The sequence below is a fragment of the Perna viridis genome, chromosome 1 (assembly GCF_037379345.1).
Source record: "Perna viridis isolate PV_CMFRI_1.1 ecotype Kerala chromosome 1, ASM3737934v1, whole genome shotgun sequence".
NCBI lineage: Eukaryota > Metazoa > Mollusca > Bivalvia > Mytilida > Mytilidae > Perna > Perna viridis.
In genome coordinates this window covers 41,832,559-41,859,137 of record NC_142445.1, presented here as the reverse complement: position 1 = coordinate 41,859,137, position 26,579 = coordinate 41,832,559, and the positions used below count along the sequence as shown (strand labels likewise).

The 26,579-nt window shown below is 31.9% G+C and overlaps 1 protein-coding gene across 4 annotated transcripts in view; it reads left to right on the top strand.

Moving 5' to 3' along the window:
* The window catches only part of LOC148628818 (receptor-type tyrosine-protein phosphatase epsilon-like), a 139,788-nt gene that overhangs the window by 53,643 nt on the left and 59,566 nt on the right, over positions 1 to 26,579 (top strand). For all 4 annotated transcript variants that reach the window (XM_088595089.1, XM_088595099.1, XM_088595108.1 and 1 more), the window contains 2 exons: positions 8,262 to 8,379; positions 9,442 to 9,506. In XM_088595089.1, coding sequence (XP_088451215.1) covers positions 8,262 to 8,379; positions 9,442 to 9,506 — 183 coding nt within the window. The remainder of the gene's footprint in view (positions 1 to 8,261; positions 8,380 to 9,441; positions 9,507 to 26,579) is intronic.

Genomic DNA, 26,579 nt, shown 5'->3' with positions numbered 1-26,579 from the left:
TTGCAATGTGACTGTGATGTCATGAACCTTTCAGAATGATTAGCTTGTTGAATTTTTATACTGAAATAAATTAAATGGCATGGCTGATATATTTTTTGGTCTGTTGAAATAACCTGGTGCACACTAAAAAGGTGCTACGCAGGTTATTTAGTGTGCACCATATGTTTGAGGTTATTTCATCATGGACCAAAAAATATAACAGTCATTCCTTATAATTTAATTTTAGTGTTCAAATGTGTATCTTTCTTAGTGAAAGCTTGTGTGATTTTTTAAAGAAATATTTCACAGAGAAATCATTTTACCCCCTGCTTGAAAAGCAGGAGGTAATTAGTGATCATAGTGTCTGTCCATATCTTCGTTCATCAGTCCAACGTCTGCCCTCAGTTCTAATCTGCAACTCTTCTGTAACCGCTGAATTGAAATTGATGAAACTTTCACAGATTTTTTATTGCATGATGCCATTGTAGACATTCTCTTCTGTTTTCCATCTGTATGACTGACTGGGTTTTCTGATGCAAACATATTCTTTGTCTAGGTTTACAAAGTGAGGACCATCTTTAAATCCACACCTTCTCTGCAACCGTTGAATTGATTTTGATGTAAATTTTACAGATTGTTCATCACATGATGGCATTGTGACCTTCTTTTTGTTTTTGTTTTTTTGTTATTTGAAATCCTTAAATCACTTATAGGTTTTACTAAATGGCTTTTGATGAGGGAAGCAGGAGGTATTACTAATTAAGCTTTGCTCACAGTTTTACTAGACTTATTATGGGTTTACTCTGGGCTTGTCATTTACCTTATTTTACTCTAAGTAATAGGATGGGGTAATATAATGACATTGGTCAACCCATTGTAAAATAATTTTAAAATGGAGTCTCAATAAATTATTTAAATTCTAGTAGAACTGGTTTCTTCATGTTTATGATCAGAAGTCTATGATGTTGGATTAATAGGATAATAAATTGGAAAGAGTGAATAACCAAAATATTATCATGAGTGCCAAAGAAGGCCTAGATTTACCGAGTGTGTGGAACTTGTTCTGCTCAAGTTAAATTCTCAAGCGTTCTTGACACAAATGATCATATTTTGATTATTCATTCTCGATAACCAATTGATTATCCTATTTATTATATAGATTTTCTTCATAATTTATCGATATTTTCAACATGAATTGTAAATTTTGTGAACAGTGGATTGATATAAAAATTGTGACATTTTGTCAGGAGAACATCTGAGAGTGAAATTACTGAATTTATTTCACAGTGTGAATTATTGAAATTTATTACACTGGGAACATTTGACAAAACACTGCTATCTATATAATAAATGATGTAAAATTATTTATAAGATAGGAATATCAACCTAATCTATTGAAAAAATGTAAAACAAATAATAAAAGGATAAATAATTGGAAGGAGTGAATAACCAAAAGATGATCACGAGTGCCGAAGAACGCCAAGATTTAAGGAGTGGGCGGAACTTGTTCCGTGCACAAGTTAAATCTTACTGCATTCTTGATATGAGTGATCATATTTAGGTTATTCACGATAACCAATTGATTGTCCTATTTATTATATAGATTTCCTGGATTATTCGTTGCTATTTTCAACATAAATTTCAAATTTTGTGAACGGCGGATTGATTTCAAAGTTGTGACATTATGGCAGGAGAAAGTCCAAGAGTAAATTACCGAATTTATTTCACAGTGTGAATTATTTTTGAAATTTATTTCACTGGGAACATTCGATAAAACACTACTATCTATACAATAATAATAAAACATTGAAAACAACTTCAACCGCTGGACTACAGGTTCCTGGCTTTGGACATAATGTGTGTGGCGGGGTTAAACGTGTTTGTTTGCACTCAACCTTCCCCCTAACCTGAGACAGTGGTGGGAAAATATAGCAATAAAACAAACCATAAAAATATGTCGAATCTGTATTTAACTCTTGAGATAGATACAAATTACAACAAGCTTTATCTACCTCAAAAGAGTACTCACACCTTTAGATGGCTTCGTTCTATTTTGATGTGTAAGAGTTATTGTGAACTGTGTTGCAATGGTTCAAATTAGTGGTGGTCCCCTCAGTTTTTAACCTTGGACCTTTAAAATTTCATTTACTTCGGTTTTAGACCATCAGCTCCTCTAATTGGATCTTTGTTTTGAAACTTGTAGAAGTCCAGGAACTTCAACTCTTTAAAGAAAACTTGAACCAATGATGATGTATTTTTTCTTAATGTATAATTGTGTGATTTATTTACTCAAAATATATTTCCAAAATGTTTGTTGCTCACATATTTTCAGGAACATTCAAATTGTATTTTAAACAAGTAAAACTATTTCTTTTGTGTTTTAGTAATAGTTAATGGAATATAAACCAGAACTGTCAATATTAACATTACCAGCTATAAATTACTAATTATTTTTTTCTGATGGCTGTAATGTTAGACATTGGCTATGACATGTCAATTTCAGGATATTCCTGGAACTTACACTCACTCATTAGTTATTAACTCAGGAGTTCATAGAATTGCAAAAGAATAGGTTTATTGGGGAGTTCACAGAATTTCGAAAAAAAAGGTTCATTCTGGAGTTCCGAGACTTTCTGAAAAAAGAGGTTCATTAAGGAGTTCACAGAATTTATAAAGAAGAGGTTCATGAAGGAGTTCACAGAGTTTCTAAAGAAGAGGTTGATTAGAGAGTACCCAGAATTTCTAAAGAAGTGGTTCATTCAGGAGTTCACAGAATTTCTAAAGAAGAGGTTCATTAGGGAGTACCCAGAATTTCTAAAGAAGAGGTTCATGTAGGAGTTCACAGAATTGCTAAAGAAGAAGTGCATTCAGGGGTTCACAGAATTGCATAAGGACTATTTAGAGAAAAAAAAACAAAGGGAATTTTTTTATGTTTATTTCATGTACAGGATGAACTCAAATATAGATTATAGAAATTGATGTAATTGATGCACTTTTCTATAACACCAAATTTCAGGATTTAATCAGTGGTCACATAGGGGCATTTTCCTGTATACTAGTTTATTGCCCTGCTATGTACTGAAAATTTAAGATTACCAACTATAATGGCTAATTGGCATATTTTTGTGTTGAAAAGATGACTAAACCTAGACAAAAAAAGATTAACACGCTTCTTCGACATTAATGTGTTAAAATGATGTCACAACATATTCTATGCAATTTTCATTAATTTCTTATGAATTTAGGAGGTTTGCAGGTGGCTTTTCAATCCAGATCTATGTTCTGTGAAATATTTTGTCAAAAGTTGTCTTGACAGAGCAGGCTTTTTTAATTGGAATATAAAAGTTGTTTGAGTAAGTGGCAAATATTTTCCCCAATTTTAGAGAATTTATATGTTTTGGCTCCATTAAGGCTTAAGGTTTCCATATTATTCATGGGTGAACTGCAAAAATGGTTTTGTTGTTGTAATTATACTATAAATCATACAGTATCCATTCTGATTTGACTAAGCTTATTAAAAGGTGAATTTGATACAAAAAAAACAAACAAATAGACAAACAAACAAACCAACCTGTCGAAAACATTCTTGATCAATATTAAACGATCTGCATTATATCCAGTTGTTCCTAACCAGACCATTCATTGTTCCTAACCAGACCATTCATTGAGGAAATTAAGATCTGAACTGCAAAATGGTTCTGTATTTTTACGTATCTTCTATTTATTTGGTTTTAAAGCTTTAAGTCGTGTACATTGATTATTCCTCTGATGTATCTATAAGATCTGTGACATTTCCTCTTGTTGAAACAAATTAGCTTCTATAATAACCTATTGACATTTTTCACCAACGTCCTCCATCCATCATTTTTTTCTCAAGTCCTTTGCTTAATTTGAAAACCATAACATCATTTTAGTTCGGGTCTGTTAGAACCTGAACATTTTATGGATTTTACAGCGAGTAAGATAGTTAGTTGCAGGGAATCGAGTATATCTTCCCATGATTAAATGTCCATTACATGATGAAATGTCTAAGGTAATAACCTGGACAATTAAAAAGGATATTTTAACTTTCTATTACATGTACTTTGTAAGTGTTTTGATCTTTGTTTGAAAGAAAGTTAAAATCTCTGTCTAAGGAAACCATATCCATTACATGAACTTCATCATAGTATACACTGTAAAAACATTTATTCTTCCTTAGTGAATGATGGAGCCTTTTAACATTTTGTTTGAACCATCTCTGTGAATATAAATCATGGCACTAGATTGCCAGGCATGTAGCTATAATATTTGCTTCTGTTTACGTTAACCAGGCTATCAGAATTTATATCCATTTATTTAAAACCATTATAACAATTTGTTAAAGGAAGATTGAATACTTATTACATCATTCAAAATCCATTAGTTAAAAAAAAATTGTATGTTGATATTTTGTATCAATTTGGATCAATTAACATCTAAATTTAAGATTAGGATGTTATAGAACAAATTTGTCTGTTCATTCTGAATATCTGAGATTGACCCCAATCTGAACTACTCACCCATTTTCACCAAGCAAAATAACCTCAGATGCAGAAAGAAGAAATTTTTCTTGAATTAGTTGCCAGAATGGTAATGGTAGTTCCGTCCACCAGGTGGCACTATGAATTATGAATATATACCACTAGACATAAAGAAGAGTAATTCTTTCTGTAGAAATTTTTGTGCAAATAGAGGTAATAAGAAAAAATATTTTGATAAAAAAAGATTGAACCATAAAAATAAATTTCAGACAGATTCTTCTACCTGGTACTTTGAGAGTACTATTGTTAGTGGGGTACCAATTTTCAGGTTTTTCATGGGTAGGCCAAACCACAAAATTGGGTTCCCATCAAAAAGGAGAATCCCATTGATGTTTATACTGGAAAGCTTAAATCTACAAATTCAAGAATCCACAAACTTGTGTTTCTTTCCAAGTTCACAAAAATTGGTATCCACGAATTAAAGAATTTACGCAGTAGTTAAAATTTAGATTTGACCAGTCATGTAATACACTAATGAGAAATCACATAGATATTGCTTGATTTACTTTCTGAATGGGTAGGTGCATTCATTCCCAAGTTGATTTTTATGTTTGAGGATTCAGAGAGAGAGAGAGAGGAAGGGGGGGGGAGAGAGAGAGATGAAGAGGGCTGGTTATTTTTTACTTCCCTTTTGACTAGCATCATTATTTGATCCAGTTTTATATAAAACTAGTCATAATTACTGCGATAATTTACTGACTTTATGATGTCTCAAAAGCCCTATAAACTAGTATGCCTTAATGATATTGGATCCTATTTTTTGCTGGAAAACCTCCTTGCATTTCTATCAATATGGAAAAAAAAAACTTTAATTAGGATGATTTGTTGGTAGGTATGCTGTTATTAACGTACTAAAATAGCATAAAATTAAATTTTCAGAAGATAGTTTGTTCTAAAGCTGGTGATTACATGTCATCATGCATTGCTATAGGACATATGATTTTATCACAATGATGTTATTGTAAACTCTTTGAAAAAGAAGACTTTTCTTATCTGCTTTTAAAAACAGACATGACATAGGAAAAAAATATAAGTGTAGGTTAGTTCACTTGTGTTTAATGCACTGATATACCATGAAAATTACAGCGAGTGCAATAGTGAACTTTAGGGATTAGAGTTAGTGTTCCCTTGATTGAATGACCCTTGTCTTAGGTTTTTAAATCTGTGTCTTACAAAAAGTTCAATTTCATTGTCAGTTGTGCAGGAGATTTTTCCATTTTTCTGTTAAGATTTGTGAGTTTCTTCTCCCTTTTTGACTAGAATCTTAAAATTGATAGCTGGTAAAAAGAAAGTTTATTCTGAAAAACCATTTATTTAGAACTTTTAATATTTTCAAAGAACCATGGTACTGTCCAGTTACCATGTACAGTAAAGCCTATACTAAACCCTGAAAAAAAAAAAAAAAAAATAGTTTTAACTGGACACTTTTGAATGTCCTGTACACTAATTTCTAGAAAAGCAGAGGATTCTTATCCTAACGGTGCACCTGGTCCATGCTCCCAGATTTAAGTGGAATCTGAGTTGCTCATTTACTTTTGTTACTTTGTATGTATTATTTTAGTTATTTTATGTTTCTTGTTGTGATTGTCTGTTTTCCATGTCTGGTCTTTGTCCCTTGATTACTTTCTTTTGATTTCTGCTAGAATCAACTATATATTAACTATATTTTGAACATATTGAAACCAAATGCCTATCCAAACTGAACCAATTTCCAAATGGGGCTTTGCTTAGGCAGGTTTCACTGTATGAATTATTGTCCTATCTCAAATTTTACATTATCACACACTGTAAACAGGGAAATTGTGTTGAATCATTATAGCTATATATTTTGATGAAAATCTTACCAGATTTTTATTCTTATTGGTAGATGGAAACATATAAAACTAAGTTGAGTGATTCAGGCTCATTGGAGCCTGTTGATATTTATTTTAAGTGTACTTTAAATATAATTTAAGTTTTTGAAAAGGCATAGCCTCTCCAATTGGTTTCCTCCAAGACATGTACAGTTGGAAAATGCTTCCAGACCCCACATGGAGTCTGGAAGTAAGTAAGAGCATCAACAGAACAGCCCAGCTACTAGTAGGACATAGTCTCTGAGTTATTTAGTCTGGTATCTTGAAGGCTGGGCTCTGCTCCCTACAATGACTAATAACAGAATCCCTGTAATTGGGGTTGTGCCAGACCCAAAAGGATAGCCAAGACCCTGAAAAAAAAATGTAGTAGTGAAAAACTTAGATTTTGTTGGCTGTATAACATACAAAAGTTTATGCAATATTGAATATAAATGAACAAAACTTCCATTCCATATATGGGTAAAGGGAGATAATTCAATAAGACATTGCCTTACCTTTATTCTAAAATAATACATGTAATAATAATTAGAATGGTCTGTTCATCACCTCTAAAATGATTGCTCTGGTAATCTCATCGAAATTTTTTATTCAAAACAGTAGCTATACATGTACTTATATTGAGGTTGTGCATGTTGCAAGAATTTAGTGAAATATTAATTTTTCAATTAAAAAAATTTGTAATATACCTTTACTCATACATGTACATGTTATAACAAAATCTTGGTTTGAATTATACTTTCTGATTTTTTAGTATATTCGTTATTTTTTTCTTTCAAAATGTTGTATAAAAGTATTGATACATGTGTATCTACATTGAAATGATATAGATGCATGTGTATCAATATTAAAGTGATAATTATACATGTGTATCGACATTAAAATGATAAAGATACATGTATATCAATAGTCAAATGATAAAAGAAAACAGGAGGGTAATAAAGAAGTGTCCATGTCATTAGGCTTTTATTGCTTTAGTTTCCTATTTTGACATTTTTTGCTTTTAGTACTTCTTGTATTTAATTTATTTTGGGATTTAAATCTTCCTATGTATTTGGTTCTAACACTGCTGGTGAGAAGTTACTCCTAGCATACCAAAATTTTCTATATTATTATGAGTGGTATTTTGTATTACTCTTATCTTCAATGGGATGCAATTTTCAATTTTTAGTGGTGTCCAAGTTGCTCATTTACTTTTGTGACTTTGTATGTATTATTTTTATGTTCTTTGTTGTGTTTGTCTGTTTGCTATGTCTGGTCTTCATCCCTTGATTACATTCTTTTAAATTCTGCTAGAATCGTGGTTCCCTTGATCACTCTTTCAACTGAACAGTATCTTACATGAATTCAATGTTAAAAAGTGAATTATATGTGTATAATAAAATCATCATCTGATGAAACTCTAACCTTGCCCTCTTTACTACTTTTTATCATTACTTAGCTTTACTTAAAAAGAATTCCTTCATATCTGAATACCCATTTTAAAAGTTGAATTGTTCATAACTGATATTGTAATTTCTAGTTTCAAATATCATCAAATGGAAGCTAATCAACAGAGGCACATAGTAATAGTCTCCATCTACAATCCATCCCTCATAGTGACTGTAGATATTCACAATGTACCACTGTTTTGATTTGACAAATATTTAGAGGGTATAGGACATAGATTTTGTCATAATTTCTCAGTCATAGTGTAGCTTTGCTGATACTAGACCACCATGTTGATGAAACATTTAGGGCATAAGCTACAAAAAATGTACTTCACATATCATTAGCAGGTGGGGACATATGGCTATGTTTATACTTGTCATATTTCAGTTTGTTATCCTGATAAACATTTGTTTTATATGTGGTATGTCCTCAATTTCAGTGCCTGTTTTACCCACTCCTCTCATCATTGAGACCGGAGAGAGCATCGTCATTTGGAGTCTGGCATGTGCCTGTATTACATTGGTAGCACTGGGTGTGGCTACATGTAAATATTTCAGGTGAGTTGTTTTAAAAGCAGCATACCTTTTTTACCTAAATATTCCATACTTTTTTAGCTCAAAGCAACCAAACATTCAACTTAGCATATGCCTTCACTTTGAATCCATGGTCTGTTATCATACTTGCCACGAGTGTGTGAGGTGATGGGTTCAATCAATGTGATTGAGTCACACCCTAGACTTTAAAACTGGAAGCCACTGCTCCTCAGCTTAGCATGCATTATTTAGTGTATGGGGTGACTACTGGCTAGCTTGTAGTTAGAATAGTGTGTCCCAGTCAAGTGATATGCCTTCTAGTGGGCTGGTGTTTCTGTGAGCTAGAACAATTAAGACCAAAGTCAGCATATCTAACTAGTACAAAGCATGGTATACCCCAGCTCTGTAGGAGAGGGGGTATACTCTTTACCTGTGTTCGTCATGCCATAACACATTTTTTTTTGGTAACAGAATTTTCAACTTCTGTATATTACAGCCTGTTGATATTTTATACAAAGTTTTATTTTGATATACTGGATTGTGGAATATGTTCTTGTATGACATCTACTACCTGTTTACTGAAAAAGCATGGGTTTTACTAATGACCGGTCTCTCACAGATTTCTTGTTAAATGTTCTAATCTTGAAATGCATGAAATATCTGTCAAAGAACATTGAGTTATATTAAATGTATCTATCAATCATTCATAATTCATCTCAGCTTCTACTGGCCTATATGTATACTGTTAACATATAGTGCTTACTCCATAACCAACAGACTTGCTCTACTGTGTATTGGTTTTATTTTTGTATTGAAAAGTTTTAAGTACTTTCGGGATAGACTGGAGGATATTTGTATCTGTGAATAATTAATAGTTTTGTTGTTTGTCTATATTTTCTTCTTATTGAGATAGGATTTATATAGGCAATGCCTATTACCCAATACCCTTTAAATTATTTCAATAAAATGTTTGAAACTGAAAATCTCATTGGTCTATTGCATCCAACCCATTTAATAACTGTATATGATATGTTGTGTAGAATGTGAACTTTACATTTTGAGATTTATTTTTGTACTTACCTAAAGGGATAAGTATGAGAATCCAGAAAGTAAAAGAAAAAGAAAAGAAAGATCAGAGAGGGACAAGAAAGGTAAGAATTGACACCATAGAATTGCCTTTATCTTACAGGTGGAAAAAACACAATTCTGTGAAAATATTTTTATTATGTAGTTAATATTTTATATGTTTTGGTTAAGTTATGAAAGGACTATGTACGCTAAGGCCCGTTTTTGGCCCCCCCTATTATGAAATTTAGTTCCAAATGAAAACAACAAGTAAATTTCAGACAATTTTTATTATAAATATGAACAATGGAACAATATTTGAGATTTTACTTACTGTGACGAATAAACATTTGGTTTATCTCCCTTTGTATACATGACCAAAAATTTATAACAGTTGTGATCTCATCTTTTGCAAATTAAGTTCACAGGTCTTTTTTTGTCATAATTAGGGAGAAAGGGTGGTGGACATTTGAATGTTTTACTTCTGCAAAACAGTGATGGGGGTTCTCGAAATAATCGAGATAGAAGGTAATGAAGAAAGTATGCTTTTTTTTACCTATAAATATAAAGATGCAGAAATCTAGACTTATGTTTTGCTTTTCTGGCATTGGCGTCTGTGTCAACTTTAATGTTAAGTTTTTTTATTATATCAGTTTAATATATACCAGTTTAATATATACCAATTGTGCTAAGTCAATCATATTTTGTATGCAGTTGCATTAGCGTCACTACATTATAAATCTATATATGTTTCATGCATGTGTTTCTGCAGTCATGGCCTGTTGACTTTGAATTTGTTCCTTAAACATCACTTCATTACAGCAATGATTTTGGACAGACAAGACATATCTTTGTGATAGCAGCTTACTTAGATTATAAAGCTTTTATAAAAGTTGTGATCTCTTCTGTTGTATATTTGCAGATGTGTCAAATTAATCGTATTTCTCCCATTCTAAGCTGGTGATTAAAATGCACCTTTTTATAAGACAGGGCAGTGATGAAATTTCTGCAAGAGTTTCCCTCCTTTTTACATTTTCCAAATTTTCTACAGATTTCATGGAAGAAACCAATTCTCCTTCAGCCTATTCTTGATTTAAATTATTTGTCCTCTCTCTATGGTAAAATTCAGATTTTAACATGCTCACTAAAGCTGGTATTGAATTTGACCATTTAGAGTGGATAAAGAATTTAAACCACTTATTTCTGAAGGAGAATCTAAATTCAATAGAATAAACCACAGTGAAAAAAAATATAGACCTTGTCATTGCACTCCATTTTACTTTGAATTTGTTTCAGTAAATCCTAAAATGATGTATGAAAGTAAAGATACTAGTATATCATGATATTATACCCCCATTATGAGTGGATGGTATATTGGAATCATCCTGTCCATCTGCCATAATTTCATTGCAATTATTTCGACTCCCAGTGGATGGATTGATTTCAAATTTGGTATTTAGCTTTACATAAATAGGCCATACAGAGTAAATGAGTTTGGTTAGTTCGATGTCTGGTTAGTTCAATATCTACTCCCTATAGCAATGGTGGTGTACATAGAACAACAAGACATGCAAATTATGTGTGTGGCTGATGCATCTATACCTCAGGTCTATGGTCTTCTTCTTGCATAGAACTATCCCATGCATTTTGGCAGTTGGCACATTGAGATGTATTGCTGTATGTCTGTCTACCTGTACTTGGTACACTAGTGCTCATTTCAAATAAAAACTTTAGATTGACATGACTGACCACTGTACAGTGATTTTGTTGTAGTTTTTTTTTTAACTTGGGGATATGTACTCTAAGTTTTGCTTTTATAAATACTGATACTTTTTATTTGTTGACAAATGAAAAAAACTTTCAATAGAAGAATCAGTGTATTTTTTGCAAACACTATTACTGTGTCTTAATATTCTGGTATGTTAAAACTATAGAAAATGTAATACCAATGATATTTGATAGAAACAGTTCATAACTTTCAAGTTTGTTTCTGTTGAGGGAGATACTTTACATCCATCCATTTTTTCAGGTAATCTTAATTCTTTTGAACATAAAAGGGCATTTTTTTTTTTTGGCTGAAATTTATATTTTATATAGGATGAAGACTGTAGAATACCTCTGACAGTTGTCTGTGGTAGGATTGATGGACAGTTGTGCTGACATAATTAACATTATTGTATTTCCACTCACCTCTGTATCCACAATTCGATCAAGACATATATTTTTAAGTATCATGAAAAAGTTATTAATCACATTACAGATATAATGCTTATAAAAGAGTTTCATTGACCATGTAGTATAAGTGAAAAAATAGTTTGTACTTTTTAGCTCACCAGGCTGAAGGCCACGTGAGCTACTGCCATCACTTGGCCTCTGTCGTCGTCGTTGTTAACAATTTTTCAAAACTTCTCCTCTCACACTACTAGACCAGTTGGAATTAAACTTGGTATGAGTGTTCCTTGGGGTATCCTGCATAGAACTGTAGTTGAAAATTTTGATCCATCAAAAAAAATGGCTGCAGTTACTAAAAATAGAACAAAAGGGTCAGACAGTAGTTTTATGCATATTATATCTCCAAAACAGTTAGGTTTAGCCAAATTCTTTCAATTGCTGTAATGATCCTCATTATAAGGCCCACAAAAGTCTCCAAGGGATCAAAGTTGTTAGACAACTCCTTAGAAGAATTATTGCCCTGAAAGAATGAGGTTTTTTACATTTTTCAGCCAGTATCTTGAAAACTATAATAGATAGAAAAAAAGTGATTGTCATTTTATCAAGGAGGACCAGCTCTGTTTCCTGAAGTTAGCATATATTACTTGCTGTAAGCCCTTTCCCTTGAGAAATTGTGGTTATGGTCATGCTTTTGTGTAGGTTTATTGATATTAATTTTTGATATTTCAGGTTGCTTTATTATTTGATTATTTCAGATGGTTCATTTCACATATATGGGATCTTTTATTAGAAAATGGTGGATAAATAGTTTTCAGTACACTGCAGTATGCATTTACTTCACTTTTTAGCTCGCATGTCCCAATGGGCCATGTAAACTATTGCCATCACTTGGAGTCTGTTGTCCTCATCGTTTGTCATTGTTGTTAACAATTTTCAAAACTCTTCTCTGACAATTCTTAGCCAATTGGAACCAAAATTATGTATGAACATTCCTTAAGGTGTCCTGCATGGAACTGATGTTGGGATTTTTGATCCGTTGCAAAAACATGGCTGCTGTTACTAAAACTAGAACATAGGGGTCAGACGAAAGTTTTTTGTATCTCCAAAGCAGTTATGTTTAGCCAACATCTGACTGAGTAAAACTGTTCAGCATAGTGTGATCTATCTGTGGTGTAATGTTCTTGTTAATCTGTCAGGCTATGTTGGAGTTATTCCCCATAATGTATTTTTGCTATTTTTAATGTTATTACCGGTACTTGTCTTATGAATCTACTAGACAGAATTCAATAAAAATTGATATGATTATTTCTTGGGTATGAGTATTAGGAACTTATATCCACGAAAAAAAATTACCACTTTTACAAATCAAAGACACAAGTATTAAAAGTCGCTAATCTGATTGTGTTGTCTTTTGTAACCATGATGACCCGAATGTTTTCAATCATCCGGAACAAGATTAAACAAATGGCAATGACTATATATAGATATTGAGGTCCAGATAATATATATGACCTTTATATAGTCAATTGTAAAGAACGCCTGTGTTTGTATTGGAAACTGGGTAATATTATATAAATTCATTTTATCTTTTATTGTAAACTTCCCGTTCTAATACAACCACAAAAACACACATAGACATGTGTATGATGTGTTTTAAAAGAGTTACATTGTAGCAATCTTTGGGTCACTTATGATATTGACCAGGGATCCAGATTAAGCAACTGGCAATGAATATTCATAAATATCGGGTTGTGCTAATGTATATGACCTATATAGTCTTGTAACAAGTCCCAGTGTCTGAATCAGAGACTAGGTAAGGTTCAAAGCTAACCGATCATTTCATGTAAACTTCCAGTTCTCATACAAGCAAGAAAACTATGCAGAACACACATGTATTTTAAGAGGTACATTTTTATCTCAGATGAAGTTACAACTATGACGCTATGGTGGTAAACACGATGAGGATCTGCAGCATTATGTGCCATATAACTACATATTTATGCAGATCATTTTTGAATATTAAGTACTGAAATTACAAGTGCAAGAAGTCATTATCAATATAAGCGACATAAAAATAGAATGTTGCATTTCAATCCAGATGAATGATTTAGGCTCTTTACAGCCTCTAGTTATATCTAGGTATCATGTGATATACACTATTTGAAACATTTTGCCATTTCCTTTTTTTCACCATTACATGGCAGAGTATCAATTAATGTTCCATTAATGTTCTATTTTTTTTTCTCAGTGGTGAATTTTAAATAATTTGTCTTTTCAAAACTGCATGATGAGTTTATTCTAGCTTACCTGGATAGCAATTTAAATGTGTCCATTATGTCAAAGTTGTACATCAATTCCTTAATAGGCAAAAAATGACTTTTTTTTAATTGTGTTTGTTACTGTCAAGACAATTATACTAGTAATTTAATGAAGGAAACTTTCAGTTGATGAAATGATCCATATGATGAGGCCTACAAAAGTCCATTGGGTTGAAGTTGTATGCCAAAAATACCAAAAAATGATGGTTTTTCAGCTTAATTTATCCTGAAAAAAAAAACAAAAAAAAAAACAGATAGAAAGAAACTCTTATTCATAATTTTTCTTCTTCATCAAATATGATGGCCAAATTTTACTTTTTCCAGGTGAGCAATTCAGGGTCTTTAGAGCCTCAACTTTGTGAAAGTACTCTGAAAAGCTCTCCAAACAATGACTTCTAGGGTTAGGAAATAGCAACCATGGTGTGAAGTTATTAAATTAGGATTTACCTTCAATCTTTGTTCAATTTTTTTATCTCATGAAATTTTTTTCTTTGTTGTTTTTCTATTGGCTCAGTCAAATTTTGTGCCAATTTAATATTTACATATTTATCCAGATAATAACATGAGATTGGTTTAGTTGATTCCTTTTTACCTGAAATGTGTTTACATGATCAATTTTATATGTAAATATGTTTATTGCCATTGTTTGAAGGGATTGTTAGTCCCTGACACTTGTCATATAAAAAGTGCAAAACATTTCAGAAATGACATGCTGTAATACAGTTAATTGATTTTTCTATAGGATATGTAAACAGCTGTTTTTTTTGTGTCAAATATTTATCGATAATTACAAAAATTATTAAGAAGTGACCTGAATACTGTGCACATATTAAAGAAACATATTGTTTGAATATGATTATTAACACTTAGTTTAAACAAGTCATCGTGTGAAGTCAGCAAGGCGTCTAGGTTTAAATTCTCCAAGTATTGTGTCCCAGGTCAGGATTTAACCTCTAGCCATTGCTGATCTCGTGTGATTTGGAGATTTGTTTGTTTTTTTTTTTTTATGTTTAGTATGATGCAGATTGTGATGTTCATTTTATTAAATCAATCAAAAACAGACTCTAGGTGTAGGAGTATTTTTCATTGTTCACTAAAGGGGTTCATATAAAGTGTGAGTTTTCTAATAAGAAAGGAAAATTTACATTTTTCTTTTTCAGTCAAAAGATTTTATTTATGTCAGTATAAATTGATAATTTTGATAATATGATTTTTAGTTATCAACACTGGTCCTACCAACGTCTTAAATAAAGAGTGTATCTGAGAATGGCTCATTTGGCTGACATAGACCTTTTTATTACAGTGTCCTTTTATCTGTAAAAGACAAAGCTACTGATTTTTCTGTGAGTGGAATTGTTAAATATTTTACTCTGGCTATCTCTCAACTTGTTTCAGACTACATCTCATCTTGTCTAAGGCTGTTCCTCAAATTGTCTGAGGCTATATGTCTAGTTGTGTGAGGCTATCTCTCAAATTGTCAGAGGCTATTTGCAATTGTTAGAAGCTGTCTTTCCAATTATCTGAGGCTACTTGTTCATTTGTCTCAGCTAGTTGTCTCTCAAATTGTTTGAGGCTATCTTTCTGATTGCCTAAGCTAAGCTGTGTATGAAACACGTATGAAACTGGTATACTATGAACTGACCAAACATGTAAATAAAAATCATGGTAATTATAAGGTATTCATATTTGACTGTTATGATTTTGGAAAGTGTAATGTTTTCATGTTTTCTTGTGTTTTTATATGTACAAAAACATGTACATGTATTTCTTATCTGTCCTGAATTTAAGTGTCCAAGGCTTTCTCTCCACCTGTTTCAGGCTACCTCACAACTTGTCTCAGTTTTTCTTTTGAAAAGGGATGGCATCACAAGAATTTTTTCTGCTAGTCTTGCTGTCTAGTTACTTGTCTCAGCCTGTCTCTCAGGTTGTCTCTGAGTTCTGTCTGAATAGAAAAGCATATAATCTTTTCAGTGTTCAAACTAATTCTAAGGTTGATAAACTCTGCCAATTATGTAATTCTAATTTTTTGGTACACATAGATTTTTATTTCTTCAACATAACTACAGGCATTTCAATTAATGAAATCATTTCTTTACATATTGGAGTGATCAAGTACAAAACTGAAATGTTTGATTTCACAAACTGTTTATTTAGTCATTTGTGGTTGGTCGAACATAATTCATTGCTTTAGGCAAATCATTTAATGAAGAGAAATTTGATATTACAGAAGGTTTCTGATATTTCATGATCTCTTTAAGCTAGATGTAGCAGAGGTTAACCACGCTGTGTTAGCCAATGTTTTATTTTGTTTCCTAGACATCTTTCATACAGTAAAACCGATCAAAATCAAACCCTGAATTATCCTAAAACCTGTCCAAACCCAACCATGAATAATTTTAAAACCTTTCTAATTCACACCCTGGATAATCCTAAAACCTGTCCAAACCCAACCATGAATAATTCTAAAACCTGTCTAAACAAAACCCTGGATAATTAAAAAAAAACTGTCTAAACCAAACCCTGGATAATCTTAAAACCTGTCTAAATTAAACCCTACATAATTTTAAAACCTGTCTAATTCAAATCCTTGATAATCTTAAATTTTGTTTTAACAAACCTTGATAATCCAAAACCCTTAACAATTCATAAGCCTGTCTAATTTAAACCCTTGATAATTTAGAAAAAAAACCTATCTAAACCAAACCCTGGATAATCTTAAAACATGTCTAAACCAAACCCTGAATTATCCTAAAACCTGTCCAAACCCAACCACGAATAACACTAAAACCTGTCTTAATTCAAACCCTGGATAATCCAAAAAACCTGTCTAAACCAAACCCTGGATAATCATGAAACATGTCTAAACTGTAAACCAAACCATAAATAATCCAAAAACCTGTCTTTACCAAACCCTGGATAATCCAAAATCTGTCTAAACCATACCCTGGATAATCCAAAAATGTGTCTAAACCAGATATTTTTTAAGTCTGTCAATATTTCCGTTATAATGAGTTTTAAATTTTGTTAAACAGATCACCTGTCTGAACCAAATGAAACAAATTTCCAAAATCCATATTGTTGAGACTGTATTCTTGTTTTTCATTTGTACTTGAAATATTAAAGTTAGACTTTGAAATATTGAAGTTAGACTTTATCTGTAGACAATCTGTAACCTAACACTTGTTAATTATTCCTGCAAATAATATGCCTTTTATGTATGAAATTTTACAGAGATATGTTTTGAAAACTACATCAGAATTTTTTAGCCATTTATCATAAGTACTAATCCAGATAAAATTCAAACACTGACAATGGTATGGGTGATTCATGTTGCAGAAAAATCTACTGAACAAACTATGCTTTTTCAATTTACATACACCACATTAAAATTTTTCTTTAGTCCTTTCTACATACAGATCAGTATTTTTGAGAAAAAACATACATTCATCTAAAAAAAATATACTTAAGTGTCAGTAGCGGGATAATTTAGATGTGTCAATGTCCAAAAGCATGGCCTAAATGTGAGCATAGGAAACAAAGACAATCTGCATATACAATGTAGCAAACTGAATAAATTAGATTGCTCATAAGAACTGAAGAAAAGAAAAAAACAAGATGTCGCACAAAAAACGAAAGCACTAGCGGTATGAATTCCCACAAAAACCAGAATGACATCAGGTGTTTCAGAAGGGTAAGCATATCCTGCTCCGCCAGCGTGACCCATCATATTGCAAGTTAATGTAACCCTGGTAAAAGTTTAGCAACAATAATGCATCTCCCGACATAAGTCACAAAGGGGTTCCATCATCACAATTCATGTATATAGATTAAGACTGGTTATATGGTCCGTAACTGTTTTTGAATGAGAAATAAAAGATACTTTAGTGTTTTTTTTTACGTTCATGAATCACCTCCTGTCTGATATTTATAAACATTGCTTCTTAAACAGATAGGGAATTTTATGGAAAATTTTAAAGAATTTGTTTAAATTTTGAATTAGAATTTAACATTTTTCTGATGAAGATGTAGATGTCAAAACATTTTTTGAATGATTTAAGCTGATATCACAAGAGGAATATTGATTATTCTTAGCATTAAAGGACATGAAAATTAATTTACTTTTTCAGATTATGAGAATAATGTCATTTTGCTGAGTAAATATTTGTTAATCTCACAGTAATTTATTTGTCAGTATCAATATTATTTTTCTTAAAAAAATATGACAATGATGAAATATGTACATAAAATATAAAATATTCTTAGATATCTACAGTACTAACCTACATATGGTATACTTCTCTGTCTAAGAATCAGGCAAAATGTGTATGAAATGTTGCACATGAAGGAAAAAATGAGAGACTTTAAGAAATATTTTTATCTTTTACCTCCTGAAGTAACAATCATAGTGTTTTTAAAGTTTGCCTTAAGATGTTGATAGATCAGATTTAGTTGAAATGGATCATGGCATAATCTTTCAAAAAATCTGTTTGTTAGAGATGCTGCAGGATAACTTTGAATAGCTTTTTACTTGTTTTCTAAATGTATTGAATATATATTGAGACAAAAAAGACCAAACGGAGAAAAATGATGTGTCACCCATTTCCTGATTCTTACACAAAATGGTACTTTAATATTTTTTTAGGAAAGCTTTATCTCAGTTGACTCTGTCTAACTCTATGAATTGAATTTAGAATACTCATTTGATTAATATTTCAGAAAATAATTTCCATGTTTAACTAACAGAAGTTTTTCTTGAATTCATTTTAAAACTATGCACACTCTGAATAGCAGATTTCTCCTGTTCTCTGAGGACATATAGCCTCTTTTAATACAGTTGTACTGGTTTTTTTCCCCAACACTATTCTCAGGAAGTAGTTCAGACTTAGATTTGCTGAAATATATTTTTTATTACTTGAATTTTTAAGAGTTCAAATGATGGCATATTGTTGATTTCATGTTAGCATGCAACTTATCGTGTGCCAAATAACATGAAATGCCAAATTAGTGATTGGCAAAAATTACACAAGCTGTACAAGGCTATTGTCACTTGTTTGAAGGCTATAAGGTTTTTGAATTCCTGACCTTTGGATTTTAGTTTAACAGTGATTTTCTTGATTGGTCAGAGATACAAAATGTCAGTTTTATGAAGAAGTCCATCTAAAATGTCTGAAATCACAATTTGTTGTCAAAATAAACATGCATTATACTTTTTCATGCTTCACCCTGGGATTCCAATTTTGTAAATGGATTTCTGTCAACACAAATCATGGTTTTGTTGGGTTTCTTTGTTTCATCTTTCAAATAAAATTATATAAATTATATTGTGACAGTGTGCCAAAAACATTCTGTATGGCATAGGAACTGTTACCAACTGTGCTTTTAAATTTTAAATGAATATCTCAATAAGTGAAAAATCTCTTCATTGGGTTTTATCCGAAGAACTAATGTATAAATTACTAATGTACAAACTTGTTACAGTTAGCTTACAAATTAAGTGCCAGCTTTAAAATAGATGAACATTAAAGATTACTTCAACTTCTTCGTTTGTTGTAATTACTGTGGAAAAACTATTTTTCCTAGGGTACCAATGTTCATACTTAGTAGTTTTCATGTTCCAGTCAAAACCACAAATTGCAATTCCCAATAAACGTTAAATTTCAATCTCAATCTATATTGGTTTAACGAATTCCATGATGTTTAGAATCCATGAAATAACCAATTTTGAAAAATGAGGAAAACTGATAAGCACAAATAAAAGTACTTTCACAGGAACTTATTTCATGAGTTGACTTCCTATTTTGTCTTCAAGTCTCCTCTGTAAAAATACTTATAGGTTTCATAATAAGTGGAAGTTGAATATTGCAAAATATCAACTCAAGTTATCTAATGAGCCTATGACATAAGAAGTAATGTCTATTTGTGAATGTTCTCAGTGGAATGTTGAAAGACTATGGCATAAGAAACAATGTCTATATGTGAATGTTCTTAGTGGAATGTTGAAAGACTATGGTATAAGAAACAATGTCTATATGTGAATGTTCTCAGTGGAATGTTGAAAGACTATGGCATAAGAAACAATGTCTTTTTGTGAATGTTCTCAGTGGAATGTTGAAAGAATATAGCATGAGAAGCAATGTCTATATGTGAATGTTCTCAGTGGAATGTTGAAAGACTATGGCATAAGAAACAATGTCTATATGTGAATGTTCTCAGTGGAATGTTGAAAGACTATGGCATAAGAAACAATGTCTATATGTGAATGTTCTCAGTGGAATGTTGAAAGACTATGGTGTAAGAAACAATGTCTATATGTGAATGTTCTCAGTGGAATGTTGAAAGACTATGGCATAAGAAACAATGTCTATATGTGAATGTTCTCACTGGAATGTTAAAAGACTATGGCATAAGAAACAATGTCTTTTTGTGAATGTTCTCAGTTGATGGTTGTAAGACTATAGCATAAGAAGCAATGTCTATATATGAATGTTCTCAGTTGAGGTTGTTAAATAACAGCTACCACTTGACATATTGCAGGTTATGAAGTTCATTATATGATGTTTTTATGTGAATGTTTTCCTTGTTGGTTTAATAGAGTTTGTAAATATTTGCATATTTTTATAATCAAATGTTGTAAGGAAAGTAATTATTTTTCAGTTGAGCTTTGTTCCAACAAATGGATACCTGATAAATAATTATTGATTTTAAGCAAGAGGTAAAATGTGATACAAATACTATAATTAAGTGGCTTGTTACTATAAGGACAATATTTGAGCGATATGAACTATGATACAGTTAACTGCCATTAATATTGGTAATCAATTATATACTGTAAACGTTTCTCCGACTTTTGTCAAAAATGAACAGTATTGTTTTAAAGGTGTCAAAACATCCCATTATAAGAGTTAAACTATGTTTATAGCAATGAAATTTGCTTTGTTAGAACTGCTGAGATCTTTTAATAGGTGTTAACCTTTGAAGATTCTAAAGAGGGAGATCTCCCTCTCAAAAATTCACAAAGCCTGAGATTTGACAAGATTTTGTCTTTGTAAAATGTTTTAGGTTCAGGAGCAGACTTTATTTGAATATAAATCCTGTTTCACTGTGACAAATTTTATCTGACATCCCCTATCCTGAAAAATGACATGCAATGTTTCCCTATATCTATACTACTAAAGGAAGAGCCCTATTTCTTTGAGCTGCAACTCCTCTGAAACCATACAAGGTTAAATATATTTGTGATATGAGGTATAAATGTAGTGTTTTGTGCTTCCTAAATTTGTCTTTGAAAACAATCTTTTTTCTACAAAAAACGAGAATTTTTGGGAAAATATCCAAATTCAAAGACTGTCATTGGTCCATGTGTTATGCTTTCGCGCATGCTGAATCAACATACTGCCCGGATCATGTGTACATGTGTTACTCGAGTATTATAATTTCATTATTTTGCTTAATTAAACATCCACCATTTTTTTGGGGTGCAAAACTGTCCAGCTGGCATGACTGGTAACCCCCCCTGCCCATTTTTTTGAGTAATTTAAGAATTTATTATGCACCTTTTAACTGGGTGGAGCAGAACAGTCTGAAAATTAAAGGGTGTTCAACCCAGCCCCCCTTTCCCTCCCATCCCACACCCCCCAAATAAAAACAAACAAAAAACAAAAAACAACAACTGGATCATCAGTCACAAACAGGAAATGACATTTTCACACATTCAGGATGTATCGAAGTAAACCTTCCCCCTTTTTATGTGTAGAAACACCTGCACTCGGAGTCCGCTGGTAAACCTTCCCTTTCGTCTCCCAGTGTAAAAGTTTTATGGTCGTCATCATGAACTCGATGATCGTTACGATGTATCCATCTGCTCCATGAATTTGTTCATCGTGTCCTCTTTCATCTACCCCGGACTTGACTTTTTATGAGCAACTCGGCAGGTGTTTCTAGAAAAGCAGAGGATGCTTACCCTACCAGTGCACCTGGTCCATGCTCCCACTGTTTAGTGGAGTCTGAGTTCCTCATTTGCTTTTGTTACTTTGTATGTATGATTTTAGTTAGTTTATGTTCTTTGTTGTGTATGTCCGTTTTCCATGTCTGGTCTTTGATTTCCACTAGAATCTTGGTTCCCTTGATTACACTTTTCACTTATTAGATGTGAAGCAACTGTAGCGTTGACAGACTTTATGGAGCCTCAGTATTTATCCTTCTGTTTGACTGAAAACTCTTTAATACACACAACAAATGTTAGGTCAGTTTTTACACAGTTAATATTATAAGTATATAGGACTAACATTCCATAAAGAAACAGATGTACATAATGTTACATTGTTATGGTAAATAGTCCTTCCATTAACTGTAACAGAAGTTATTCAGCAAATGTATATTACATGTGCAAGGCTGCTGAATTTCTGACTATAATTATTATTTTCAGGAACAAAATAAAAACAGTGAAAATAAATGGCCTGAAAAATGTTATAACCTTGTCTGTCTGTCTGTATGTCCTTCCAACCATATTCCTTTGCTATTATCTTGGCATCCAGTGGATGGATTGATTTCTAATTTGGTATATGTCTCAATATAGATAGGGCATACCTAGAAAAGCAGAGGTTGCTTACCCTACTGGTGCACCTAGTCCATTCTCCCAATTCTTAGTGGAGTCCTTGTTGCTCATTTACTTTTGTAGCTTTGTATGTATATTTTAATTATTGTGTCTGTTTGCCATGCCTGGTCTTTGTCCCTGGATTACATTCTTTTGATTTCCGCTAGAATCTTGGTTCCCTTGATTACCCTTGTAAGCAATTTTGGTTGCTGTCCAATATCAACTTTCTGTATGACTAGGGATATACCTAGCACAACAATATGAGAAACTTCTAATTAATATTCTAGTATGAATCCAGGCTTGTTTTTTATGTTAGACTGACACCAAGTGTACTATTAGAAAAAAAATGAGATCTCATTGACTCACCTACTTTCTAGTTAATAAGTTAATTAGCAGTTTTAATTATAAATCAATTAAATAAATGACTGCACTAACTAATATATTATGACTAGACATTATATTTACAGGATCTGTACATATATTAATCATTACTGATGATGTCAATTTCAGAATCATCAATGTCGTACACATTATTCAAAGACTTGCTAAAGACGTCATTTATTTCCATGCCTGATTGTAAATAGTTATATTGTAGAAAACTTTTGGGTTGATAAATAGCAGAATATATTCCTGTTCATGGCCAGAATCTTCAGTCTTTTCATGTGAAGTTGTGAGGGAGTTATGTCCTTGTTCTGTATATCCATAACAATACCATTACAAGCCTTATAGAATTTTATAATAATGCTTTTTGACATGTAGTTGTCGGCAAAGTTTTTTTTTGAAACAATAGACAATGCTATGGTTATAATTATCTGAAAATTTCCAACAGAAGTTTTGAATTGAATACTATGTAGCCTATTTTTTTGATAAATTGGTTAACCAGTTTGAAGAATTCCATTTACTCAGGACAATACCTCTTTTTTTGTCGATGATATTAAAGGTATGGATCAATTTGGCTTTATGTATGCTACATTTCCTGCCTGCTAATTGAAAATGGTGGTAATTATTTGTAAATATGCAATAAATATCCATTTTCTGTCCACGTAACATTACGTAAAATCAATCTCTTTTATAGACTTGATATGTAGATCTATAATCTTGACTGTTCTGCTGTTTTAAAAGTAGACATGGTTTTTTTTGCACACCTTACCAACAAAATTGGGGTACCAGTATATTTTATTCTCTGTCTGTCTGTCTGTCTGCCTGTCTGTCTGTGCACTGTTGTGATGACCCAGTTCTTATACACCCATCTTGATATGCCTATACTGGAATTCTGTTGTCCATCTGTCCATCATTCACACATCAGATAATAACTTATAAATGCTACCATTAATTTAAGGAGGTAGAACTAGGGTAAGGGACATAGCTCTTGAAATCAGTGATATGTTTGTATCATATTCAATATCACCAAGTCCTTTCAAGCTTTTCTCTGAAACAGAATGAAATCAGTCCAAGTCACTTTGATGCTTACACGAGATTGATGTAAAATGATGAATACAAACGTTCCAATGATTTATAAGAGTTGTGTCCTTTACTCTAGGTCTACCTTCTTCAGCTATCTTTCCATTTTGACATTAATTTCTGATTTTACAATTGAGTTAGGTGACTTTATTCATCAAAAAAGGGGGATATTCCAATTTTTGGGCAAAAATATACAAACACTTTCTGCAATTTCCATGATAATTTGGTGAAGTGTTTATTTCTATTGATGTATGCAGCCTTAATTTTTAAAGTTTACATTTCTGAATTACATACTTGATTAATAAAAAAAATTCTGTGATTTCCATTTTGGAAAATACTACTCTAAAATGCTTTTGAAATTTAGTGAACTGTATATTTCTATTGCTTCCCTATATAAAGATGAGCTAAAAGTTGATGGGTATATCGAGTGCCCATGTACCAAAGGCACAACTCTTTATTTTTATACCCCAACCCACAAAAAAGTTAAGGTTTATGTAAGAATCACCATCGATGACTGTTTGTTCAGCGACATTTTTGTAAATGCAATTCTTCTGACATTGCTCAACAGATTTAGATAGAACGTAATTTTTGTTGGAGAATTCGAAAGGAAAATGTAATCCATTTTTCAGAATTTTACATGTTAAAACCTTGTTCAAGTCTTAAGTGTAAGTATTTGTAAAAATCAGGCAAAATTGGAAAAATCTGAAACATGCATGTAAAAACCCCACTGATTTAACAATATAATTTTACTCAAGGATGCTTTCTCTATTTATATTTAAGACCATTATTTGATCTCTGTATCACTTGATTTGCGCAGAACTTTTTTCAAAAGAATGATAGAAAAATGAGGTTTTTGACAGAGTTATCTGCCCTTGGTATGTTCATTAATGTGCATTTCAATGAAATTATATCTCAAGTCACCAAACTGATATTGAAAATCTTGCTTTTTTTTCCTTGATTCTGATGGTGAAAATAGTCAAATTAAATTATCAAAATGGTGGGTTTTTTTCATACCATGTTTCACCCACTGCCTGATTCTTACAGATACTGACACTTAACTATTTGTTGATTTCTTTGCCTGTTCATAAATATTTTTGTTTTTGTTTATTTGAGGCATATACCTACATAAAAATGAATAGAATGATTGACAGCTACTGTAGTGTTACCATTCAAGATGCCATGAATATGTCATCCTAATTTGGGTCTTAGCGCCATCCATTAAAAGTTAACATAACAAGTTTTTATAAGTCTTGGAGTTTTCACAATGGAAATAAATGTCTGAAATCAATTTGTTCTCATAAAATATTAATAGCTTAAATATATTCATCAAGTCACTGACAATTTGATGTTATAGAAATTTTGTTATGTTACCCAAACTGCAATATAAACTCATGCTTCAGCAATTAGACACTATAATTTGGTTGTTGATTTGTTCAATTTACCAAACTCCACATTAAAAATTGATACTAACACTTAAGAATCTCATGATGTTTATTGAGTTATTGTGGGTTTTGGGAGAAAAAAGGAAAAGCTGTTATAAGTTTGCATTTGAAGAAACCAGTCTTAATTTTTGATTTACCCAAGTCTAAACATTTGTTAACATTTGAACTTGACCAGAATTTTACTCAAGCTCATTCAAATGATAATTATACTCATTTTTGTGTCATGTGTATGCTAATCAGCTCAGTGGTGCAGCAACTTCCTATGCTGTTATGTTTTTGTTATTTTTTAAGGGTTTTGTGAATGTCTCCTCACATAAAACTATACAACCCACATTGGAATGGTTTGAAGTTTTCTATGAAGCTTAACTTGATGGTTTGTACCATGTGTATGCTTTTCTGCTAGGTGATACATCAACTTCCGGTTTGCCACAATGCTTTTGTTTTGCCCAGAATCTGGGCAAACCTTCATTGGAATGATTTTAAGGAGTATGACCTGAGGACAAATCATTGGAATGTTTGTATTCACCATTTTACATCAATCTCTTGTAAGGATCAAAGTAATGTGGACTGATTTCATTCTGTTTCAGGTATCATTCTTGTATTGAATATTTGTATATAAGTGGGTGTACGTCAAAATATGGAAGCTAAAAATTATAGTGTGCTTTCTTTTTGCCTTTTCCTGTTTTTGTTTTTTCGCAAATGATTATCATTTTTCATCAGAAATACAGAGTTAATATCAAGATATGACACACAAAAAACTTGTTTTTGAGGAAAAACAGTATTTTCATGAAAAATAATGCTTCAGAAAAGAGGTCTATTTTATTAAGTCAAAATAAAAGTGAAAGTAGAAGTTGTCCTTTTTTAGTTCAACTTGTTCTGGTGTACCTTTTTTTTTCTAAAATGGACCTAAAAATTATTTTTGACATTTCCTTAATGGAAAAACCTGGTCAAAAGTTAGATTGAAACTCCAAGTCTATTTTTTCCAAAATCATGAAAATTTAAGGTTTACTATAGAAGCGTATGGGGCAAAGAATACAAGACTGAGACCTTTAAAGGAAAGCTTTAAAGGCTTTGTGGTGAAATTGAATATGATAATAACATTTAACTAATTTCAAGAGTTATGTCCCTTACCCAAGGTCCACCTCCTGAAGTTGTTGGCAAGCTGTGCAACTA